Source organism: Erythrolamprus reginae, chromosome 2, assembly GCF_031021105.1.
Source record: "Erythrolamprus reginae isolate rEryReg1 chromosome 2, rEryReg1.hap1, whole genome shotgun sequence".
Lineage (NCBI taxonomy): Eukaryota > Metazoa > Chordata > Lepidosauria > Squamata > Dipsadidae > Erythrolamprus > Erythrolamprus reginae.
The window spans coordinates 33,078,746-33,103,564 of record NC_091951.1 but is presented as its reverse complement, the minus strand read 5'-3'; the positions used below and the strand labels follow the sequence as shown (position 1 = coordinate 33,103,564).

The 24,819-nt window shown below is 41.0% G+C and overlaps 1 protein-coding gene across 1 annotated transcript in view; it reads right to left on the bottom strand.

Moving 5' to 3' along the window:
- Nucleotides 1-24,819, bottom strand: part of C2 (complement C2) — an 82,279-nt gene that overhangs the window by 39,322 nt on the left and 18,138 nt on the right. The window contains exons 5-10 of the mRNA XM_070737646.1: nucleotides 23,957-24,070; nucleotides 21,035-21,171; nucleotides 15,446-15,587; nucleotides 10,284-10,415; nucleotides 8,324-8,413; nucleotides 3,375-3,515 (exon numbers count right to left, since the gene is read on the bottom strand). Coding sequence (XP_070593747.1) covers nucleotides 3,375-3,515; nucleotides 8,324-8,413; nucleotides 10,284-10,415; nucleotides 15,446-15,587; nucleotides 21,035-21,171; nucleotides 23,957-24,070 — 756 coding nt within the window. The remainder of the gene's footprint in view (nucleotides 1-3,374; nucleotides 3,516-8,323; nucleotides 8,414-10,283; nucleotides 10,416-15,445; nucleotides 15,588-21,034; nucleotides 21,172-23,956; nucleotides 24,071-24,819) is intronic.

Genomic DNA, 24,819 nt, shown 5'->3' with positions numbered 1-24,819 from the left:
TCCCACCTAGAAAATTTCAAGGTATATCACTCTTTTAGCAGAATCAACACAATTATAACTTCTATCCAAATCACTTCTTTGTTTACTGGCAAAATGCTGGAAATGCAAAAAGAAAAAAAAGGGAACTTACTATCATCTATGGTGGACCTGTATCTATGCAATAAAATACTGGAGAAACATTAAAAAGATAATAGACCAAGTCATATCGATACCGATCACAGCTAAACCGGAACTATTCCTACTAGGCATATTTAGACAAACAATTAAAAAAGAAGACAAATACCTCATTACACAAATATTAACTGCGGCTGGAATAACATATGCCCAACAGTGGAAACAGGATACCATACCTACAACCACAAATATTGTTACTAAAATTATGGAATGCGCTGAACTCTCTAAAATGACGATGGAGCTGCGAAATAAAAAAGAATCAGATTTCTACAAGGCCTGGGAGAAATGGTACCAATGGTTATCTAGAATACGAAGTATTCCAAAAGATGTCTAAGTTCAATCCTACTAACTCAACTTTAATTTCAATTCTTAAATATTTTACTACTCTCAATTCCTACTTCTCACCGCTTAATAAGAATGACAAGTCACTAACTTCAAGGTCTGCTATTGAAGCAGACAATTTCTTTTCCTATCCCACCTCCTCCTTAGATTATGTTAAGTTATATATGGTAAAGATAATAAATACGGTCAATGGAATTTAAACTAAGAATGAAACATGAATAGAAATATTGTAACAATATACAGTATATACTAAGGAATATAAGGGACCTCTGTAACTCTCTGTAAATTTACCTTAAACTTATTACACTTGTACTCTTCCTTCCCCTCCCTCCCTTTTTTCGATTTTGTTCTCCCTTCTCCCCCTTCCCCTTTTATAAAACTAATAAATTATATATTTTTTAAATTCTCATGTTCCCAGAAACGAGGTTCTGAGATTAGTTTTGGATGTGGGGCAATCAACCCCTTTTTAGGTCAATACTTTGCGCTCTCTCTCTCTCGCTCTCTCCCCTTCTCTCTCTCTCTGTGTAGTGTTGTGTGGAGGTGCTTGTGTGCATGCATGCCTTTGAGTCAGTGTCAATTCTTGTAACTACCTGCCATGGCCTAGAGGTGGAACTCTTGCCTCACAATCAGGAGGTTGTAAGCTTAATCCTAGGTAGAAGCAGATGTAGGATCTCCTGTTTGGAGGGGGGGGGGGTTTGACTAGATGCCTTTGTTAGGACTCTGTCCATAACTGTTACGTTGGCAATATATTGGCTGTAGATGTTGCAGACTGCCGCAAGAGGGAGCTAGACTTTACAGCTTATTTCTCTGAGCCACCCTCTTTGTTTCTCTTTTTCTGGCTACTCACTGTTAATGACTACCCACTGTTAGGTTTGCTCTGCAATTCTCTGCATGCTCTGTACTGTAGTTATGTATTGCAGCTGAAATGTGTTTAAGCTTGATATCTTTGCTTACTGATTATGACAAAGAAAACTGGTAAGAAAGATTATGTACTTAATAATATTTGGATTCTGACTTATTGTGTGTATGACTTTAGACTGTTTATCTGACTATGTTATTTCTCGATGTAAACTTTAATTCAAGATAGCATATCTCTGTGTGGCTAAGCAGTTATTCACAACTAATCTCAATCTAAACATTCTTGTGTGTGCACAACCTTGGTAAATAAGGATTACTCTGCTCATACATTAACAACCTGCAAGATCCCTTCCAACTCTTTTAATCTGTAATTAACTTCCTGGATTAGTCTTTGCAGATTTGTTAGCAAGGCTTTTAGGAAGCTTAGAACTACGTCGCCTAAAAGACGATCTAAGTATTGCCCACAAGATCATATGCTGCAACGTTCTACCTGTCAATAACTATTTCAGCTTCAATCGCAACAACACAAGAGCACACAACAGATTCAAACTTAATATTAACCGCTCCAAACTTGACTGTAAAAAATATGACTTCAGCAACCGAGTTGTCGAAGCGTGGAACTCATTACCTGACTCAGTAGTGTCAACCCCTAACCCCAAATATTTTTCCCTTAGACTATCCACGATTGACCTCGCCAGGTTCCTTAGAGGTCAGTAAGGGGCGTGCATAAGTGCACCAGTATGCCTTCCGTCCCCTGTCCAATTGTCTCTCCTTATCTCATTTATCTTTTCTTCCTTTCAAATATGTTCACCTATACTTTTATATCTTTTCTTCTATTCTTTTCTTTACTTATATTATTACATATCTTTCTCTTCAATGTGTATTATGTATTGGACAAAATAAACAAACAAACAAACAAACAAACAAACAAACGAATGAATGATTTGCCATTGACAGCTTCATAGGGCCAACAGAAAATGACCAGCCCAAGCTCACCCAGCTGGCTTCGTGCTCCAAGGTTTCTTAATTTCTAGCCTGGTGCCCTAACCAGTGCACCAAACTGCCTCTCTTCTTTCACATTTACATGATGCATTTCCAGAATTGCAAAAAAACACCCTGGTTTCACTGCTATTTCATTCTGGATCTTATTACCTTAAGAGCCAGGGTGGCGCAGTGGTTAGAGTGCAGCACTGCAGGCTACTTCAGCTAACTGCTAGCTGTAGTTCAGCAGTTCATATCTCACCACCGGCTCAAGGTTGACTCAGCTTTCCATCCTTCCAAGGTGGGTATAATGAGGACCCAGATTATTGGGGGCTGATTCTTTGCTGATTCTGTAAACCGCTTTAGAGAGGGCTGTAAAAGCACTATGAAGTGGTATATAAGTTTAAATGCTATTGCTAAATGCTACTTGCTTTGCATAAATAAAACTATTCAAAATAGGGAAAGAAATACCTAACTGTCTACAAATAGAAACATAAAATGAGGGAGAAGTTATACAGGAAGGATTGCTCACATTCAGGCTGGAACTATCTACATGTAATAATGGTTATTTAGATTTATATACCGCTTTATAGTGGTTTTACAGCCCACTCTTAGCTGTTTACAGAGTCAGCATATTCCCCCCTTGGGTCCTCATTTTACTAACCTCCGAAAGATGGAAGTCTGAATCAACCTTGAGCCTGGAGAGATTCAAACTGCTGGCAGTGGGCAGAGTCAGCTTGCAATACTGCATTCTAACAATTGTGCCAATGGGACTCTTCAGTCCACATACATTTAGCGATCATTCGAAGTTACAATGAAACTGAGTTTTAATGTTAATATTTATTACCTTAATATTTTAATGTTTTGCCTTGTTGTTTTTTGTTTGCTTACAGCAAAGTTTACTGTAAGCCACCTGGAGTCACCTCTGGGTGAGATGTATATACTGAACATTGGGTAGATGCACCAACCCTTTCCCCCTTGCACGCTTGTCCCTGGTGAACGAAATGGATCCTACACACCCAACAGATCTTCAAAAGCATTCTTGAGTTCCTGTGGATTTTCCATCACAAAGACGTGCCTTTCCTCTGGCTTCTTTGATGCAATCTCATTCATGGCACTCAAGTCAACCTCCAGGTTCCCAATGCCAAAAACATAGATATCTGAATGAAACAACAACAGGACATGTTACCTAGCTGGGAAATGAAATTTCTGCAAAGAAACAACCAAGGGCTCTTCCAAAAGGACATATCTTGACATGAGTCATTCTATTTTTTTATTTTATTTATTTATTTTGTCCACTACACAATAATACACAATGAAGGTTATAGAGGATATAGTAGAGAAGAAATACGAGATATAGGAGAGACTATAGGACAGGGGACGGAAGGCACTAGTGCACTTATGTACGCCCCTTACTGACCTCTTAGGAATCTGGAGAGGTCAACCATGGATAGTCTAAGGGTAACATGTTGGGGGTTAGGGGATGATACTATGGAGTCTGGTAATGAGTTCCACGCTTCAACAACCCGATTACTAAAGTCATATTTTTTACAGTCAAGTTTGGAGCGGTTAATGTTAAGCTTGAATCTGTTGTGTGCTCTTGTGTTGTTGTGGTTGAAGCTGAAGTAGTCTTTGACAGGCAGGACATTGCAGCATATGATCTTGTGGGCAATACTTATATCATGTTTAAGGCATCGTAGTTCTAAGCTTTCAAGATCCAGGATTGTAAGTCTAGTTTCGTAGGGTATTCTGTTTCGAGTGGAGGAGTGAAGGGCTCTTCTGGTGAAGTATCTTTGAACATTTTCAAGGGTGTTAATGTCTGAGATGCGATATGGGTTCCAAACAGATGAGCTGTATTCGAGGATGGGTCTGGTAAAAGTTTTGTAAGCTCTGGTAAGTAGTGTGAGATTTCCAGAGCAGAAGCTACGTAGGATTAGATTATTGGAAGAGTAGACAGGACGACAGTCCACCAAATCTTAAAAAGGGATTCTTTTAGATTTATCAAGTCCAGTTAAGTAGCAAGGATGAATGGGCTCGATGCACTGAAAGCCATATGAAATAAGAAAAATAAGAGCTTGACTCTTTAGAATTCATTTTGATGGAAACTAAGCAGATTGGAGATTGCCAGTCCTAATGTTTCTCTTTTACTAGTATCATGTATACTGCTCAAAAAAAATAAAGGGAACACTTAAACAACACAATATAACTCCAAGTCAATCAAACTTCTGTGAAATCAAACTGTCCACTTAGGAAGCAACACTGATTGATAATCAATTTCACATGTTGGCAGCACATTCAACTTTGTACAGAACAAAGTATTCAGTGAGAATATTTCATTCATTCAGATCTAGGATGTGTTCTTTGAGTGTTCCCTTTATTTTTTTTGAGCAGTGTATAAATACAGTGGTACCTCATCTTATGAACGCCTCTTCTAATGAACTTTTTGAGATACGAACCCGGTGTTTACATTTTTTTTGCCTCTTCTTCTGAATTATTTTCACCTTACGAACCCAAGCCCCTGCCTCTGGCACGCTCCGTCTCCAGACTTCTGTGTTCTTGCGTTGCTGGGATTTCCCTGAGGCTCCCCTCTCTGGGAAACCCCACCTCCGGACTTCCGTTGCCAGCCGAAGCACTCATTCTTGCACTGCTGGGATTTCCCCGAGCTCCCCTTACTGGGATTCCCTTCATTTTTGCCAGCGCTGCTTTGAATCCCAGCGAGGGGAGGCTCAGGGAAATCCCAGCAGCAAAAGAACGGAGCTTTGGCTTGCAAAGAAAGTCCAGAGGTGGGGTTTCCCAGCAAGGGGAGCCTCAGGGGAATCCCAGCAGTGCAAGAACGGGTGCTTCGGCTGCCAATGGAAGTCCGGAGGCGGGGATTTCCAGCAGCGCAAGGCAAAAGGGGTGAGTTTTGGGATTGCACGCATTATTCACTTTTACATTGATTCCTATGGGAAACATTGTTTCATCTTACGAACCTTTCTACTTACGAACCTCGTCACGGAACAAATTAAGTTCGTAAGATGAGGTACCACTGTATTGTTATCTTTGTATACCACCAATACGTATGTGACAACACAAACAAATAAAAAATAAATAGGTAAATCTCCAAGAACATTTGCAGTTACTTAAACTGTTGTTACTTTACTCTGCGGGTTGCCCAGGAAAATACCTTAACTGAAATTACTTTTCCTGGAGAGATGCAGGAGTGATTGTATTTTCTATTTTCAATTATTGCTGCATGAATGGCTTGCCTGGGTTTTTAACAATTGCTCCTGCTGTTTTCCAGCAGCGGCAGCTTTTTCCAATTGCTCTATTTTGGACAGCCTCTTTAATCCGAGTTGTTTCTTCTAGTGCCATAACGGCGAACCTATGGTACTTGTACCACAGGTGGCACAAAGATCCCTCTCTGTGGGCAAGCAAGCCATTGTCTCAGCTCAGCTCCACTGCATAAGCATGTGTCCCTCCTGCTGGCCAGCTGGTTTTTGGGTCTCTGCTGGCTGGGGGATTCTGGGAGTTGAAGTCCAGATATCTTCAAGTTGTCAAGGTTGGGAAACACTGTTCTAGTGTGTTAGTCATAGATGAGCTGCTACAAGGGTCGCCCAGAAAGTAATGCACCACATTTTTCCCCAACCTACAGTAATGGTACGAATGTGAAATTTTAGACATACATTATTTGAATTGTCAGGAGTGCGTGTGTAAATTTTGCGTTTCTACAGACAAATAGCGAAAGCTGCAGCCGTGTTTCAAAATGGCGTCTGTAAGTGATATACATTACAAGCAGCATGTTGTCATTGAATTTCTCACTGCGTTTTATTATTGTAAGATTTTTAGTGTTTTTTTTAGGGATTCCTTATTAATAGGCGTTAATTGTTTTTTTAAAAGGTTATTGATTATACATGAAAATTGACACGGAAGAGATTTGGAGAAATTCAAAATATTGTAGCCTAATCATCTTGAGGTATTAAAAATTTTGAACAGCTTAAAAGATCTTTTAGCTAATAGTATATTTGTATAACATAAGAAAATTGAGCAGCTATTTTTTATCCAGATGTCAAAAGTGAAGGAAGCAGTATTGGATTTGCATACCATAATTTGTTAAATTGATCTATTGTAAAGCAATTGGATGGTGTTGGGTGTTTTTTTTTTTACTGTATTGTGATTGGAGAGAAAAATTAAAAAACTCTTTACCGTAAAAAAATTTCTCACTGCGGAGAAAGAAACTGTTGGGAACATCCACAAATGTTTGTGTACAGTTTATGGAGAATCTGCAGTCGACAGAAGTACGGTTAGTCGCTGAGCACAGAGGGTGAGGCCATTAGAAGACAGTTCGGCAGAGCTCCAAGATTTGCAGACCACAACAAGGAGTGGTACTGACAGGGCATATACACCCTTGTGTCTCGCTGGAGGAAGGCCATAGAGCGGGATAGAGATTACGTGGAAAAATAGGGAGTGTAGAAGAAACATCATTCTTTCTTGTGTGTAAGTTTCGTTGTGTTCAATAAATGTTGAAGAAAAAAAAATGTGGTGCATTCCTTTCTGGGCGACCCTTGTAAATTACTTACTTCCCTATTGGTTGTTACTGGCAACATATCTCTTGGCAACATATCAAGAGTTGGCACCCAAATTTATAAATGAATGAGTGAATGAATGAATATTAAGATATTTAAATGAATAGTTTGGTGTAATTAATTAATTAATTATTAATTAATTAATTAATTAATATTAAGATATTTAATGTAACAGCTGGAACAATAAAGTGGATAATGGGCCACAACCTATAGTGATAGTTGATTGGCTAGAGAATGCCACCTCTTGCATGAGGCAATGTATTCAGTTCTGGAGACCTCACCTACAAAAAGATATTGACAAAATTGAACGGGTCCAAAGATGGGCTACAAGAATGGTGGAAGGTCTTAAGCATAAAACATATCAGAAAAGACTTCATGAACTCAATCTGTATAGTCTGGAGGACAGAAGGAAAAAGTGGGACATGATCAAAACATTTAAATATGTTAAAGGGTTAAATAAGGTCCAGGAGGGAAGTGTTTTTAATAAGGAAAGTGAACACAAGAACAAGGGGACACAATCTGAAGTTAGTTGGCGGAAAGATCAAAAGCAACATGAGAAAATATTATTTTACTGAAAGAGTAGTAGATCCTTGGAACAAACTTCCAGCAGACGTGGTTGATAAATCCACAGTAACTGAATTTAAACATGCCTGGGATAAACATATATCCATCCTAAGATAAAATACAGAAAATAGTATAAGGGCAGACTAGATAGATCATGAGGTATTTTTCTGCCGTCAGTCTTCTATGTTTCTATATTTCTATTAACTCAGGAGAAAGCTGTCACCCACCTTGATGGACTGTACCTTGAGAAAGCTATTTATCATGGCAGGCAGAGGGAAGCATTGCTGGGAACAATGTGTTTGTTTTTGTGGCTTGTGTATTTGTTTGTGCTTTCTGCTTGACTGAGCCTTGGTGACTCTGAACTTCTTTTGCCAAGTGGACTCTCGTGGATGTACTTTCAGTTTTGCCTGGTAACTTTATATTTGTTTATTAGACTTACTTGTTGGAGCAACTTTCTATTGTTTTATGGACTATTGGCCATTACCTGCTTGTGGCTGGCTTTATTCGGGGCAGTTCTGAGGCTGGGTGAAGGGAACTGCTGGGGAACATTAATAAAATCTCCAAAACATGCTTACATGTGTGTGTAAGTGAGTGCAGCAGCACAAGCATTTACGTTACAACCACTGCAATGTGACTAACTCATTTTAGGATCATCATAGCATACATCTATAATGGACAGGCTCAAGTATGGTCATATGTCAAGGATTACCAGTAGCTGAGCAGTAGTTATACGTAGGTTAAGTCTGCTGTAGAAAAACCATAGTCTTGAGGGACAGGTCACCATCGCAAAGTAACAATTCATTCTTTTGAAAAAATCAAGCATGATTTCCTTGACTCACCGAGATAATCTTGTCGGTTTTCTCTCACATTCAGCAGACCTTCTATCAGGTTCACTGCCATTTTGGGAGGGCTTCCAAGGTTGGATTTTCCTGAAAATGATGATGATGATGTTAATGATGATGATGATGATGATGATGATGATGATAATAATAATAATAATAATAATAATACCGGGTTTCCCTGAAAATAAGACAGCATCTTATATTAATTTTTACTCCCAAAGATGTGCTACGTCTTATTTTCAGGGGATGTCTTATTTTTTTTCAATGAATTGTATCCTGTATCCTGCTGCAGCAAAAACTACATCCAAACACTCAGCTGTATGTTGGATGCATGTTGGCTGTGTTTTAAATCTGATTGATGCAGCATTTTGGGATGCAATTTATGGATAGCAGTGTTATATAGGTTCTGTTCAGAAATACTGCGAAACGATACATCTTACTTTCAGGGGATTCCTTATATTCGGGGAAACAGGGTAATAATAATAATAATGATGATGATGATGATGATGATGATGATGATGGAACTTGTGCCAGAACTACCATCTACTAGTGGCAAAGAACTGGGGGGATCATAACCCCGAAAAAGTGGTCGAAAATGAACAAGCAAACTACTGTGGGACTTCTGACTTCAGGCTGACCGAGTTTTGAAACATAATACAGCAGATATCATGATTGTGGAGAAAAAGAAAGCATGGATCATTGACATTGCAATACCAGGAGACAGCAGAATTGAGGAGAAGCAGCTAGAGAAATTTGCGAAATACAAAGATCTGAAAATCAAGCTGCAACGACTCTGGCATAAGCCAGTGAAAGTGGTCCCAGTGGTCCTTGGGCGTAGTGCCAAAGGATCTCAGCGGACATTTGAAAAACCATCGGAATTGACAAAATCTCCAGCTGTCAATTGCAAAAGTCCACTTTACTGGGATCGGCACACATAATTCACTGCTACATCACGCAGTCCTAGATGCTTGGGAAGCGCACGACTGGTGATGAAATGTGAAATACAGCATAGTGATCTCGTTTGCTGTGTTGTATTGTTGATATTATGATGATGATGATGATGATGATGATGATGACAATAATAACAACAATAATAACAATAACAACAACAGACAATGAAGATCTTGTGGGACTTTCGAATACAGAAAGATTGTCATTTGTTACACAACACATCAGATATCACAGTTGTTGAGGGCTAAAAAGTACACTTTATTCATATTGCTGTACCAGGAGATGCCAGAGTCGAAGAAAAAGAACTGGAAAAAATTATGAAATATTGTGATCTGACCATTGAAACTACATGGCTCTGGATGAAACCTGTAGCAGAGATACCCATTGTCATCGGGGCATTTGGTACCATGTCCAAGAATTTCAGAAAACACATCAAGAAATTGAAGCTTCCTGCAATAACACCAGTGGAACTGGGAAAAAATGTTCTACTTGAAACATGTATATTTTAAGAAGATACTTGGTTGATACCTAGGATGCTGGCAGTAACCTGTAATCAACCATCAGCACCAGTCACTGATATTTGTGATGCATATTTAAATGTCCATTTTTATGTCATGTTTAATATACTAATACTAATACTAATACTAATACTAATACTAATAATAATAATAATAATAATAATAATAATAATAATAATAATAATAATAATAGACAAAATCAGAGAGTAATTCCCAACTCAAGTGCTTTTTTTCTCACTTAGCTCTTTAAAAATCTTGGTGTGTCTTATACACCAGTGCGTCTTATAGTCTGAAAAATATGGTCGTTTGGGTAATGAAACATCTGCACGAAAACGACCAAGCTCAGAGAGCACCAAGGACCTCTCATTTCAACCTCAAGCTACAAATAGACTCCTTATATTGGTACAATAGCCATAGCTATTTAGTGAATGATCTCCATCCATCAACCCCACCCTACCCCCACTTTGAATCTCCTCATTTCTCCTTACCATCCGTAAGCAGGATGATAGCATGGCGGACTTTGTTCCATTGATCTTTTGAAACTTTTTCTTCGTTAATCATCATTTCGTAAACAGCGTTAAGGGCCGCATAAATGTTGGTTCCCGTTGCATTGCCATGATCTGCAAAAAGGGATTGGTTAGTCTTGAGAGATTCTTCTTTTTAAACCTAAGTTTCTCTAAGCCTTGAGAGGCTTATACAGGTGGTCCTTGGCTCATAACATTCCGCTTAGCAACTGTTCGAAATTAAAACATGACTGGGGGGGAAAGTAGCCTACGACGGTTTTTCACACTTACAATCTATTTATTTATTTTATTTATTTATTTTGTCCAATACACAATAATACACAATGAATGTTATAGAGGATATAGTAGAGAATACGAGATATAGGAGAAACTATAGGACAGGGGACGGAAGGCACTCTAGTGCACTTATGTACGCCCCTTACTGACCTCTTAGGAATCTGGAGATGTCAACCGTGGATAGTCTAAGGGTAAAATGTTGGGGGTTAGGGGATGATACTACAGAGTCCAGTAATGAGTTCCATGCTTCGACAACTCGATTACTAAAGTCATATTTTTTACAGTCAAGTTTGGAGCGGTTAATATTAAGCTTGATTCTGTTGTGTGCTCTTGTGTTGTTGTGGTTGAAGATGAAGTAGACTTTGATAGGCAGGACATTGCAGCATATGATCTTGTGGGCAATACTTAGATCATGTTTAAGGCATCGTAGTTCTAAGCTTTCAAGACCCTGGATTGTAAGTCTAGTTTCGTAGGGAATTCTGTTTCGGGTAGAGGAGTGAAGGGCTCTTCTGGTGAAGCATCTTTGGACATTTTCAAGGGTGTTAATGTCTGAGATGCGATAGATGAGCTGTATTCTAGGATCATTACAACATCCCCTCACCAGGGATGGGCAGGGGTGGGATGCTGCCCGGATGGCGAAGGGAATGCAGTGGGGTAGCAAAAATGGAGCTCCACCCCAGAGCACCCAATTTGCATTGAAAGATGTTGAAAGAAAATGCAGAGTATCTTCTTTGGGCAACTTCTGAATCCTTCCCAAAAGCATTTAAAAACCCCAAAGCCGGCGATTCTGCTACAACAAAAGTGTCCAGGAAAAGTATAAGGAGATAAGATATGGAATTAATTCTATGTGATCTGGGTTTCTGCCTCTCCCTCCTTTCCGAATGGCTATAGTATTCTCTAAAACAGAAGTCTTCATAGCTGGCTGAAGAATCTGGGAGTTGAAATTCACAAGTTTTAAAATCGCCAGGTTTGGGGACCCCTGCTCTAGAAAATAAAATAAATAATGCTTGAAGCCGGAACTGTCTTCTACCGCATGAATCCCAGCGGCCGATAAGGTCCCACAGAGTTGGTCTTCTCCGGGTACCGTCCACTAAACAATGTCATTTGGCAGGCCCCAGGGGAAGAGCCTTCTCTGTGGCAGCCCCGGCCCTCTGGAATCAACTCCCCCCAGAGATTAGAATTGCCCCCATCCTCCTTGTCTTTTGCAAATTACTTAAGACCCACCTGTATCGCCAGGCATGGGGGACCTGAGACACCTCCCACAGGCTTTTATATTTCATGTTTGATATGTGTGTGCTGCATGGTTTTAAATGATGGGGTTTTATATGTTTTTAATATTAGATTTGTTTCATTGTAATATTGTTTTATTATTGTTGTGAGCTGCCCCGAGTCTTCGGAGAGGGGCGGCATACAAATCTAATATATTATTATTATTATTATTATTATTATTATTATTATTATTATTATTATTGTTTTGCCAGAAACCTTGATTTTGTTTGGTAGTCTGAAGGAAGGAGGATTAAGACTGTTATGTGGGATGGAGCATTTTGGAATTTTCACTTGGGCTGTGAAAGTAGCAAAGAACACTTTAGATTGTTGCCTTTGAATAAGCGATTATTTTGTGAGTGGCCATTTTAATCATGAAGGCACCTTTATGACAATGCTCAAAGTGTGCTTTCAAAATTCTAAGTGAGAGGTTTCTGTCATTTCACTGTTCTGTAGCTGCTCACATCTAGGATGTGGGTAAATTTGATGACCTGCTTGTTTTGAGTCCATTGATATAGGTATTGTTTTTAGGTTCTTGGGAAATCCTTGGTCAAGTCACATGATCGTCAAGCTACTCCCACGTGGTCACATGGCTGGCAAGCCACTCCTACCTAGTCACATGACCATCAAGCCACATCCACAAAATAAGCCATGCCCACAATGTGGTAGTAAGAATTTTGGTAGCCCTTCACTGCCCCTCCCACATGGTCACAAGATCAAAATTCAGCCCCTTGGCAACTGACTCATATTTATGACGGTTGCAGTGTCCTGGGGTCATGTGACCACCTTTTGCGACCTTCTGACAAGCAAAGTCGATCAGGGAAGCCAGACCGTCATGTTACTAATTAAATGAGTGCAGTGCTTCACTTAATAACTGTGGCAAGAAAGGTCATAAAATGGGGCAAAACTCCATTTAGCAACAGAAATTTTGGGGTCAATTGTGGTCAAAAGTTGAGAACTACTTGTAAATGCAGCCCGCATGCATGTGCTGGCCAGGTGATTTTCGGCCTGGGGAAGGCTGTTTCACCCTTCGGAGGCTTCAGGGAAGCTCCAGAGTGCAAAAAATTTGAACCAAGTTTCTAGATTTTACATTCAGAGTCCAGCAAGATTTACATAACAGCTTTTTCCTTCTTGATTAGTCCTTGTTCTGCCTGGCCGCGGGCCACCCAGGAACAAAGTAATTAAATCAGACACACACACGCAGACTTGTAAAAGGAAAGCAAGGGTTCTTCTTTATATTCAGAAAACTGCAAACCACGGAGTTTCAGAGCAATGTTAGTTCAAGAGTCCAATAGATCAGAGTTAATTACTCCAGTCAATGCAGAAGCCTTTCAGGCTTATGTCAGCCAAAAATGACTCACACTTAAATGTCAGAATGTCCAGAAATCCACAGCAAACACGAAACCGCAATTCAACAAACTTTCTTAAAATTGAACGATAGACTCCCACACAGGCCTCTCCAACCCTCCCCTTTTTTCAAGATTGCAGCAGCGTCATTAATTCTTATCACCCGTGACCTATAATCTATTTCTGTGTTTGCGCAGCTGCTCTAGTCTTCCCAGCATTCTCCTGACCTGAACATTCAGAATAGGATTGTTCAATAACTCTTCCCCTTCTGAGTCAGAAAGGGAAACTCTGGCTGGAGATCTGACTGACTCCATTCCCCTCTCTGCCTCTCCTTATGGTTCACTGTCTGATTCTTCCTCCAGCCAAATGGGTCTTCTATAATCAGACGGCTCCCACTCCTCTGCAGCAAAATCAGCAGCCAAAGGAGCTGGCCTAAAGCCAACCACAACAGTCCTAAACTGATTTCTCCCCCCCCCCACCCCAGCCAAACACACTTCCTGTTGGTAGGCAACCTTAATGAATACAATGCAATATTCATTCTATTTACAATGTAATCACATAGCAATGGACACTTTTGTGAGAGCTAAAACAGTACATTGAAAGGTTTCCCTGCATTTTAATATTTGCATACACAACACAAACACACGTCATATAAGCCACACCCGCACTATTTCCTTGCCACTATAGGACAAAAGCACAGCTTCCGTTCAAGAGTTGATGCAAAAAAAAATAGCATACAAATTTTGCACACAACCATTGCAACATCCCCATAGTTACATGATCAAAATTCGCCTGCTTGGCAACTGGTTCATATTTATGATGAACAGTGATCACCTATTGCGACCTTCTGACAAGCAAAGTCAACAGAGAAGCCAGGTTCACTTAACAACCATATTATTCACTTAAAAACAGCAGTGATTCACTTAACAAAAGTGGCAAGGAAAGCCGTAAAATGGGGGAAATGTCTCACTTAGCAACAGAATGTTTGGGCTCAATTGCAGTCATACGTCAAGGACTATTTGTATATTGGTGTGGGACATATTTGTGCCTAAGGGGGAAAAGTCTCCCTATACTAGTGATGGCGAACCTTGTTTTCCTCGGGTGCTGAAAGAGCGTGCATATTTGCTATCGCACATGCACGAGTGCCCACATCCATAATTCAATGCCTGGGGAGGGCAAAAACAGCCCCCTCCGCCCCACGGGGGCCCTCTGGAGGCCAGAAATGGCCTGTTTCCCAACTTCTGGTGGGCCCAGCAGGCTCATGTTTCACCCTCATACCCACATAGGCTCTCTGGAAGCCAAAAATGCCCTCCCAGAGTCTCTGTGTGAGCCAAAAATCAGCTGGCTGGCACACACATGCACGTTGGAGCTGAGCTAGGGCAACGACTCACGTGCCAGCAGATATGGCTTCACGTGCCACCTGTGGCACCTGTGCCATAGGTTCGCCATCACTGCCCTATACAGTGAGGCAGCAATAACATGGGGCTTGTATCACAAATTTGTTTCCGAGGCCAATGATGAACTCTAAGGTGAAACAGAGAGAGAAGTGACTCTTGATTTAAAGCATATGGTAAAAAGCACTTAAATAATAACAGAGGGGAAAAAACCCAGCCCTCACTTGTTTTCGGAAATGGTTCAAGAGTTCACACACAAACACACACACACACAGGCAGGGGGGAGATTTATCTATCTATCTATCTATCTACCTACCTACCTATCTACCTATCTATCTATTATTATAGAAACATAGAAACATAGAAGTCTGATGGCAGAAAAAGACCTCATGGTCCATCTAGTCTGCCCTTATACTATTTTCTGTATTTTATCTTAGGATGGATATATGTTTATCCCAGGCATGTTTAAATTCGGTTACTGTGGATTTATGTACCACGTCTGCTGGAAGTTTGTTCCAAGGATCTACTATTGTTTATCTGTTTATCTGTTTATCTGTTTATCTGTCTATCTATCTATCTATCTATCTATATATCTATCTATCTATCTATGTATGTATCTATCTATCTATACTTCTATGCTGCTCAGTCCCAAAGGGACTGCCGCTCAGACACTATACTTTTCCGCCCACACCGGAAAAAAAATTAGAGGGAACATTGGAAGCAGTGTGTCAATATTTTAATCAAAATAAAAGATCTAGGTATCAAATTTATAAAGCCACCCAATTCACAACCTACAGAAATATTGGGGGGTGGGAGGAGAAAAAAACGGATCTAAATGCCTACCTTTGTAATTCATATTGCTTTCCATCATATCAATCACAGTATCGACATCTTCGGCAGCATCATCACCAATGTCGACAACTGTCTTGGGTTGGCTGGCATAAGATATGACTGCGAACTTAACTGGAACTTCAAAGCTAGAAATCTGAGGAGCCAAAAAAAAAAAAATTAAAACACATAAATGAAAAAACAGTATTACATTTCAGAGAACATCCACCAAATAGGTCTTTTTCTTTACCAACATAAAACATTCCCATATGATATTCTTCTACCAAAGTACAGTGGTACCTTTACTTAGGAACTTTTCTAGATAAGAACTGGGTGCTCAAGATTCTTTTGCCTCTACTTAAAACCATTTTCTACTTAAGAACCCAAGGCCGGAAAATTTTCCCAGAAAATTTGGGAACGGCACAAAGGCCCGGCCAGTTTCCTCCCATTCCCCCTTTAATCCTGGCCATCTCGGGCTTTTCTGGGCTGCCAGAGGAGCCTTTTGGTAGTGCTTAAGGAGGCTTTGACAGCCCAGAGCGAATGGAGCATTTTCCTTTCTCTGCGCGCTTGGAGAGGGAATAAACCACTTCGCTGTGGTGACTCCCTCGCGCTGTCTCCCATATACCGGGTGCAAGGTTGCCTCCCGGAGCGTCTGGGTGCGGTAAGGCAAAAGGGGGCATTCACCTCACCTTCTTTCTTCTGCAGCAACTGTCCTTCTCCTCTTCTTCCTCCTCCTCCTCCCACCCAAATGCCAAGCTTTTATTTCTTTCCTAATGAGTTTGCACACATTATTTGCTTTTAAATTGATTCCTAAGGGAAAAATTGCTTCTACTTACAAACGTTTCTACTTAAGATCTGGGAACGGAACGAATTAGGTTCTTAAGTAGAGGTACCACTGTATTTCATTTTAATGTTTTGCAAAGAATTCTGAGGCATACTTGAGAGTTGGTTTGGTCTAATCCAGAGGTATCGAACTCAAGCCCTAGGGACCGGATCTGACCCATGGGGTACTTAGATCTGCCATCACCACCCCAGGTTGCCTTCAAAACAGCAAAGGACCGGCCCATGATGCTTCTGCCAGTGAAAACAGAGCTCAAGGGATGCACACAGCCCTCCAAGCTCCATTTTTGCTGGAAGTGGGTTGCAGGAAGTCATGGCAGCTGAAAATGGAGATTGGGAGCCCTTTTTTCCTGATAGAGCCCTTGGGGCATCCCCGACACAGATGACGTCAAGCTGGCCATGTCACACCCACCCCGGCTTCCCCAAGCTCAAACACAACCTTGATGCAGCTCTCAATGAAATCGAGTTTGATACCTCCGGTCTAGTCATTAAAGTACCAAGCTAGAAAGCGGGAAACTGTAAATTCTACTCCTGTCAGCTGAGTGACCTTGGGCCTGTTACTCACTTAAGTATCACCTAAATATGAGCCAGCAGTGTGCTGCAGCTGCCATAAAAGGTCAATATAGTTCTAGGCTGCATTAATAGAAGGCGAGAACCAAGATCACGTGAAGTGTTAGTAAAGCTTTATAATGCCTTGCTAAGGCCACTCTTGGAGTACTGGATCCAGTTTTGGACACCACAATGTGAAAAGCATGTTGAGAAACATAGAAACATAGATGTCTGACGGCAGAAAAAGACCTCATGGTCCATCTAGTCTGCCCTTGTACTATTTTCTGTATTTTATCTTAGGATGGATATATGTTTATCCCAGGCATGTTTAAATTCAGTTACTGTGGATTTATCTACCACGTCTGCTGGAAGTTTGTTCCAAGGATCTACTACTCTTTCAGTAAAATAATATTTTCTCATGTTGCTTTTGATCTTTCCCCCAACTAACTTCAGATTGTGTCCCCTTGTTCTTGTGTTCACTTTCCTATTAAAAACACTTCTCTCCTGGACCTTATTTAACCCTTTAACATATTTAAATGTTTCGATCATGTCCCCCCCTTTTCCTTCTGTCCTCCAGACTATACAGATTGAGTTCATTAAGTCTTTCCTGATACGTTTTATGCTTAAGACCTTCCACCATTCTTGTAGCCCGTCTTTGGACCCGTTCAAATTTGTCAATATCTTTTTGTAGGTGAGGTCTCCAGAACTGACTCTAGAAAGAGTGTAGAGAAAGGTAACAAAGATGATTAGGGTACTGGAGCTAAGACATATGAAGAATGGTTGCTGGAATTGGGTATGTCTAGTTTAATGAAAAGAAAGACCAGGGGTGACATGATAGCAGTGTTCCAATATCTCAGCGGTTGCCATGAAGAAAAGGAAATCAAACTATTCTCCAAAGGACTTCAAGGCAGGACAAGAAACAATGGAGGAAACATATCAAGGAGAGAAACAATATAGAACTTGTTCTGCCGGGCTCTCTGATAGGAGCCTCCCGAAAATTCAAGGGTACAAATTTCAGACACAAACACATTTGAAAATTCAAAACAATGTTCTTTATCACAAAAGTCAAAATAAACTAAGCACTCTTTTTGTATTGCAAAGAGCACTCTTCCCAAAACAACCGGGTAGTCTGTACAATTTCCCTTAAGCGGTCATTAAGCACTTAGCCAGCAGCTGTGAAGAAACTTCACACCCCTTCTTCTTCCAATGAAGTGAGACACACACACACACACGTTGCTCTGCTTTGGTTTCGAAGGCGTGAAAAAGCAACAAAGTCCAGCACACAAGATTCCTGATGAACTGCGATCAGATATTCTTCCACAACAGCCAAACCCACATGCTGCTATTTATAGCAGCAGCCCTAATTACTGGAGCCCCATCCAAACACAGGTGGCCTCCCTTATTTCCTGTAATATGTTCTTACTTAGTCTCTTCTACACATAATTCTGCGCTTGCGTGGGTCCAAAACGTCATCATCTGAATCAATGGAAGATAAGGGAGATTGACTGCCTTGGCTGTGTGCCAAGCCCTCCTCTGCCGAGTCACTCCCACCTTCTTCTTCATCCGAGGAAACTAAACTCAGAACTGATTCTGTCGGCAATAACACAGGCCTGTGACATGTTGAATTTTCCCCTGCATCCACCTCCCCATTCCCTGGGGCAGGAGCTGGGCCAGAGCCAACCACAACAGAACTAAGGAGCAATTTCTGGACAGTGGGAACCATTAATCAGTGGAAGAATGCCTCCAGAAGTTGTAGGTGCTCACCAATACTGCAAATTTTAAAGAAAAGACTGGACAACCATTTATCTGAAATGGTACAGGGTTGACTGCCTGAGAGGGGAGTTGGACTAGGAGACCTCAAAAATAAATAAATAAAAGGAGGATACAAACAAATAAATTAAACATAAATAAATAAAAATATTCCACAATACCCCCTCAGTTGATATGAAGCTGCATCCAGGTCTGCTCAATTTCAACACAGCTTGAATTGGTCAGGAATACATAATCCTCAATTTAGCAACCATTCAAAGTCCCGACGAACCTCTGTGTGTGCGTGTGTAACACTTATGACCTGGATTCAAGTTCTGACAGCCCTCCTCTCCCAATCATGTGACCATACTTCGAGGGCTCCATAACCAAGCCTATGACTGCTTGCAGCAAACTACAATCACGTGACCACATTTTATGACAGTTTTGCCTTTGGGTAATGGCTTTTCCCCCCTTTTCATTATTTTACGGTGAAGTAATGAACTTTAGGCCACAATTATTAAAAGGCAGAATGCTGCAAAGAGCTCGTTTTTGCCGCAAACATCTAGAAAAGCCATTGGCCTTTCCAGTTGAAGTTGAATTGTGTGGAATTTTCTTGTCAAACAAAAAACAGGATCTCTTAAATATTATTCACCGAAAGGAATAGGATCAGCTGTCCTAGTTTGTTTGTGTGCGATACTAAAGACTGAAGTCATCGATCAGTTGATAACTTGGGGGTCAGCAAGTCGTTGCATTGTTCTCTGAAAATCCTCTCAACCACACACCAGCAGCTGAATACACAACAGTTGGAAGCCCATGTTTTGCTTTGACGCCCCAGCCCTCTTTCAAAACCAGCTTTTAATCCATTTCTCCTTATTCAAGGTGACTGAATCATGCCCTCATCACCTCGAGGCTCGACTACTGTAACGCTCTCTACATGGGGCTACCTTTGAAAAGTGTTCGGAAACTCCAGATCGTGCAGAATGCAGCTGCGAGAGCTATCATGGGCTTTCCTAAATATGCCCATGTCACACCAACACTCCACAGTCTGCATTGGCTGCCGATCGGTTTCCGGTCACAATTCAAAGTGTTGGTCATGACCTATAAAGCCCTTCATGGCATCGGACCAGAATACCTCCGGGAGCGCCTTCTGGCGCACGAATCCCAGCGACCAATTAGGTCCCACAGAGTTGGCCTTCTCCGAGTCCCGTTGACTAAACAATGCCATTTGGCGGGACCCAGGGGAAGAGCCTTCTCTGTGGCAGCCCCAGCCCTCTGGAACCAACTCCCCCCTGATATCAGAGTTGCCCCCACCCTCCTCGCCTTTCGTAAGCTCCTTAAAACCCACCTCTGTCGTCAGGCATGGAGGAATTGAGATATTCCCTTCCCTCTAGGCTTATAAAAAAATTATGCATGGTATGTCTGTATGTATCATTGGTTTCTCAAATTGGGGTTTCTTTTTAAATTAACTTAAATATTATATTTGTTTATATTGTTTTATTACTGTTGTTAGCCGCCCCGAGTCTATGGAGAGGGGCAGCATACAAATTTGATTAATAAATAAATAAATAAAATAAAATAATTCTATTAGTGCCAATAGCAATATGTGCCTTGGTACAATCCCAGGATATCTGGGACACTTGAATACCATCACCATTGACAAAACTGCCATCAGTCAATTGCAAACGGTGGCTTTATGGGGTAATCCTCAACTTACAACCCCAATTGAGCCCAGCAATTCTATTGCTAAGTGAAACATTTGTTAAGTGAATTTTGCCCTTTCTATTCCTTCGTCTAGGTCATTGATGAAAATTTTGAAGATCACAGGGCCCAGGACAGAACCTTGTGGTAACCCATTGCCTTGAAGTCCACAAGTCTTACAGTTGGCAAGTTTGAAGACTTCTGTCATAAACAATCTTGATTAAAGAAGCTTTAGATTTCCTGTTGTGTCGTATTCCTGTCTGGTACCTAGTGAGGAGGACACTTGCCAATGGAGGGAGCATACAGATTGACAAATCAATAAATAAACCAATGCAATCTACTCACATACTTATCTTGCTGAAGATCCCTTTCTCCCTTCCAACTTTTGGGGATTTAATTTTGTACATACACTGATTCGGTTGCTTATAGTACGGTTAACCTGGGTTAGACCTTCTAAAAGTTCAAATTAGTTTATATTTGCAGGGTAAACATACCCTTCTGTCAATAGTCACCAGCACTGTTGCTAACACTACCACCATCAAGCGCAAGGGAAAGCAGGAAATCAGGCAATTCAAATGGGTATAAGGATTCAGTGTAAGCTTAAGCTCTCTACAAGAATCTGAACTACTAACAGTCAAAGCAATTTGGCGGTGGATAAGTAATTCAAGGTGGACTGGATTTAGACTGATTACGCATTATGGCTCAGCCTGGTCATCTCCTACATCCACCTCCCAATTCTTTACCCAATTTGTACCTACAGAAACTTACCTTGATGATGATCTGGCTGACAGCATCTTTAAAGATAGAAAAGTTAGGTTCTGTAACACTGTGGGAAGCATCCACCAGGAAGTAAACATAGAGGAAGCCATCTTTGGACAGTATAATCCTTCGGCCTAGAGATTTATCTGATGTGGAGAAGAAAGGAATTGTTATTTCTCATCCTAAACAAAAGAACTTGCTTCCACTGATACCAGATAACTTCTTTTTTCTCCCTTTCCCTTTCAATGACCTAGGATACCTGCAAAGAAGCCAAAAATGATTCTGAAGCCACAAAAAATGGACAGCCCAAAGGCAAAGCCATAGAATCTTCTTGCACAAAATGTACCACGAAATTGATGTGATGAATATCCTCAGCATTACCATTTTGTGTGTTTCTAAACCTTAGCACATGATTCTGCAAGTGCCTGCAATTAATTCTATGCTTCAGTCCCACTGGAGATCTCCCCTGCATCTAATCATTTAATTAATTTGAAATAAAACTATGTCTAGTTCCTAATCAATACCAAATGGACCCTCTTTAAATGTCATGGTATCCTCCACAATTATTTTTAAGAGATTTGTGGAGATCATGTTGGACCTACCATTTATAACCGTGTTTCTCAGTGTTGGAGACCTTGAGAATTTCCACTTCCAGAATTCAATTCCCAGAATTCCACAAGCAGCATCCTGGGTAGGGAATTCTGGGAGTTGAAGTCCATATATCTTAGTTACCAAGGCTGAGAAACGCTGCTCTAATTCACAGATGATAAGGCTACCAATGACTACTAAACACATTAGGTTAGCCCTCCCAGCTAAACCAGACAGGAAACTCAACTAGATGAATGATAACTACCGTATTTTTCAGCGTAAAAATTTGTATGTATCTTATACTCCGAATGTAACTTTTATTAAACCTTTTTTTAGCTCTAACGAGGTGCTAACACAATCTTCCATGTTTTTCTAGATAAGAGATCTTCTCTTTGCCTACTTCTTTCATTGCTACTCCCTCCAACAATAAGCTGAGTCTTTTTTCAACCCTAACTAACAGTGAAGAAATCTTCCTTGCTTTGCTAGCAAGCAATCTTCTGCCTTTTTTTCAGGTGCTAATAATCTTCTCTGCTTTGCTAGCGAAGGGATTGTCCCTTTGCCTGATTTCCTCATTGTTTCTCTCTGAAAAGAGCAAGTGAACTGTTTTAGAAACTGGTTTTTATCCCAAATCAGGCTATAACAAGCAAACACGTGGGCTCAAAATTAATCTTCTGAAGCTGACCAGACTAAAGATTAACCAGATGAATTTGTCTTGGTGCATATGCTCTCAATCTACATAAAACAAAAGATAAGTTTGTCAAGAGCCATAAGGTACAACACTTAACGATAGCCCAGGTACAATAAACAATTATTAGCAAATATTTGGAACCAGTCAATATTAATTGTAAGGATACAAGCAGGAAAGTTACAGGCAGATTATTTTTTCCCAATTTTCCTCCTCCAAAGCTAAGGTGTGCCTTATACTCTCAAAAATATGGTAGTCATCTGAACATAGTGGTGAAGAGAATGTGTGAAAGTTCTCATCCACCTCTTGCAGAGTGAGACTGGTGAATGGACAATACAAAACTGGTATCGGTATATGGTGGATTATGTTCAATTTGAGATTATGGATAAGAGGATGAATTCGGCCAATGAAACTGATCTGCAGGAACTGATGGGATGATGAGACAAGGTAAGAGGATATATGGTCAGTAGAATTCGAGACCAAGCTATAAGGAATAAATTGGGATCACTTTATAATATGTAAATAGATATACAGTGATCCCTCGATTTTCGCGGGGGTTGCGTTCCCAGGCTGCCCGCGAAAGTCAAATTTCCATGAAGTAGAGATGCGGAAGTAAAAACACCATTTTTTGCTATGGACAGCCAAAACCTACCCCCGCGCACCCTTTTCCAAGGCCGCACAAGGAGCTGGGCTTGAAGTTGGGGACGGGGAGCGACGAAAGTGCGGAGGCCGGCAAAGATGGTTTTGAATGTCGCCCGCCCCTGCCCCCCCAGCGCCTCCAGCCGCCTCGCCACTACCCCCCACCCACCGATCCGCCCCTTTCTTGGGGCACGGGTCCTCCTGCAGCAGCGCTGGCAGCTACGGCTTCTCATCCTCATTTGGCCGCTAGCCACTCTGAGCGCTTTGAGAATGCCCGCCCCGCCCCTCTCGCAGTCCCTTAGCTAAGAGCGCTTTTGTCCCAGCTGTCAGCGAGGGGGCTGCAGGAGAGGAAGGGCAGGCATTCTCACAGAGAGAGAGCAGCAGACAGAGCGAGATAGAAAGGAGAGAGAGTGAGAAAGAGAGAGAGAGAGAGAGAGCAAGAGGAGGAGAGAGTGGAAGGTAGAGAGAGAGAGAAAAATGATAGAAAAAAGGGGAGAAAATAGAGAAAATGATTGAAGCTGAGAATGACAGGAAAGAGAGAGAAAGAGAGAGAGAAGTGACTCTTGGTGATGACGTATGACATCATCGGGTGGGAAAAACCGTGGTATAGAAAAAAACCCACGGAGTATTTTTTAATTAATTTTTTTGAAAAACCGTGGTATAGCCATTTCACGAAGTTTGAACCTGCGAAAATCGAGGGATCACTGTATTGCTCTTGAGTTAAAATGATATATACAAAATATGTCTCCATATTGGTGGAGGGGTGTGGATGTTGTCTGGTGGCAGGCACTAATAACTGAGCACTTGTTATATGCTCTGTGTGTGTTTTATATTATAAAAAAATACTAAAAAAAAATCCTCCCCCAAAACGAAGGTGTGTCTTATACTCCAAAAAATATGGTGCTTTATTATAAGGCTTCATTAACAGTATATCATGAATCTGAAAATATAGATTCCTGCCTGCCACTTTTAACTAGTTACAGTCATTAGATGAGCTGCTCTGGAGAAAAGAGACTCACTTTGAATTGTCCCAGAAGGATCCAACTTGAAGGTGGACACTTCACTCAGAACATCCGTCAGCGAGGCTCCAAATTCAGCTTTAACATCTTCAGCTCGGTCATAAGAGTAACTGGCTGTGGGGATGGGAAAAAGGGAACATCCTGTGTTATCAGGCATTGATTCCAGTATTTGAGAGGCTGCCACAAATGAAGAGGGACTCAGCTTTATTTTCCAAAGCAGGGCAGGACACGAAACAATGGATGGAAACTAACCAAGGAGAGAAGCAACCTGGAATTAAGGAGAAACTTCCTAACAGTGAGGACAATTAACCAGTGGAACAACTTTGCCTTCAGAAGTTGTAGGTGGTTCATCACTGGAGGTTTTTAAGAAAGGACTGGGCAGCCACTTGTCTGAAATGGTATAGGTCTCTGGCTTAAGCAGGGGGTTGGATTAGAAGGTCCCGACAACTAGACAATGTCGCTTGGCAGGGCCTAGGGGAAGAGCCTTCTCTGTGGGGGGCCCGGCTCTCTGGAATCAGCTCCCCCTGGAGATTTGTAAGACTCATTTAGGCTGCCAGGCTTGGGGCGATTAGATCTTGGCCCCCTGGCCGATGAATGCTTTGTATGATTGATGTTTGAATGAGTGTGATAGATTTTTAACGTTATTGGGGACTTTAGATTTGTCCACCTAGTCTTAATGAATTGGATTTTGACACTGTATTTTATTGTTCTTTTTACATGTTGTAAACTGCCCTGAGTCCTCGGAGAGGGGCGGCATATAAACCCAATTAATAAATAAATTAAATAAATAAATTGAAAAAGAGAAAAAAAAGGGGTGGAGAGATACAGAAGCTAAAGGACAAGCGGTGACCCTGGAGATCATC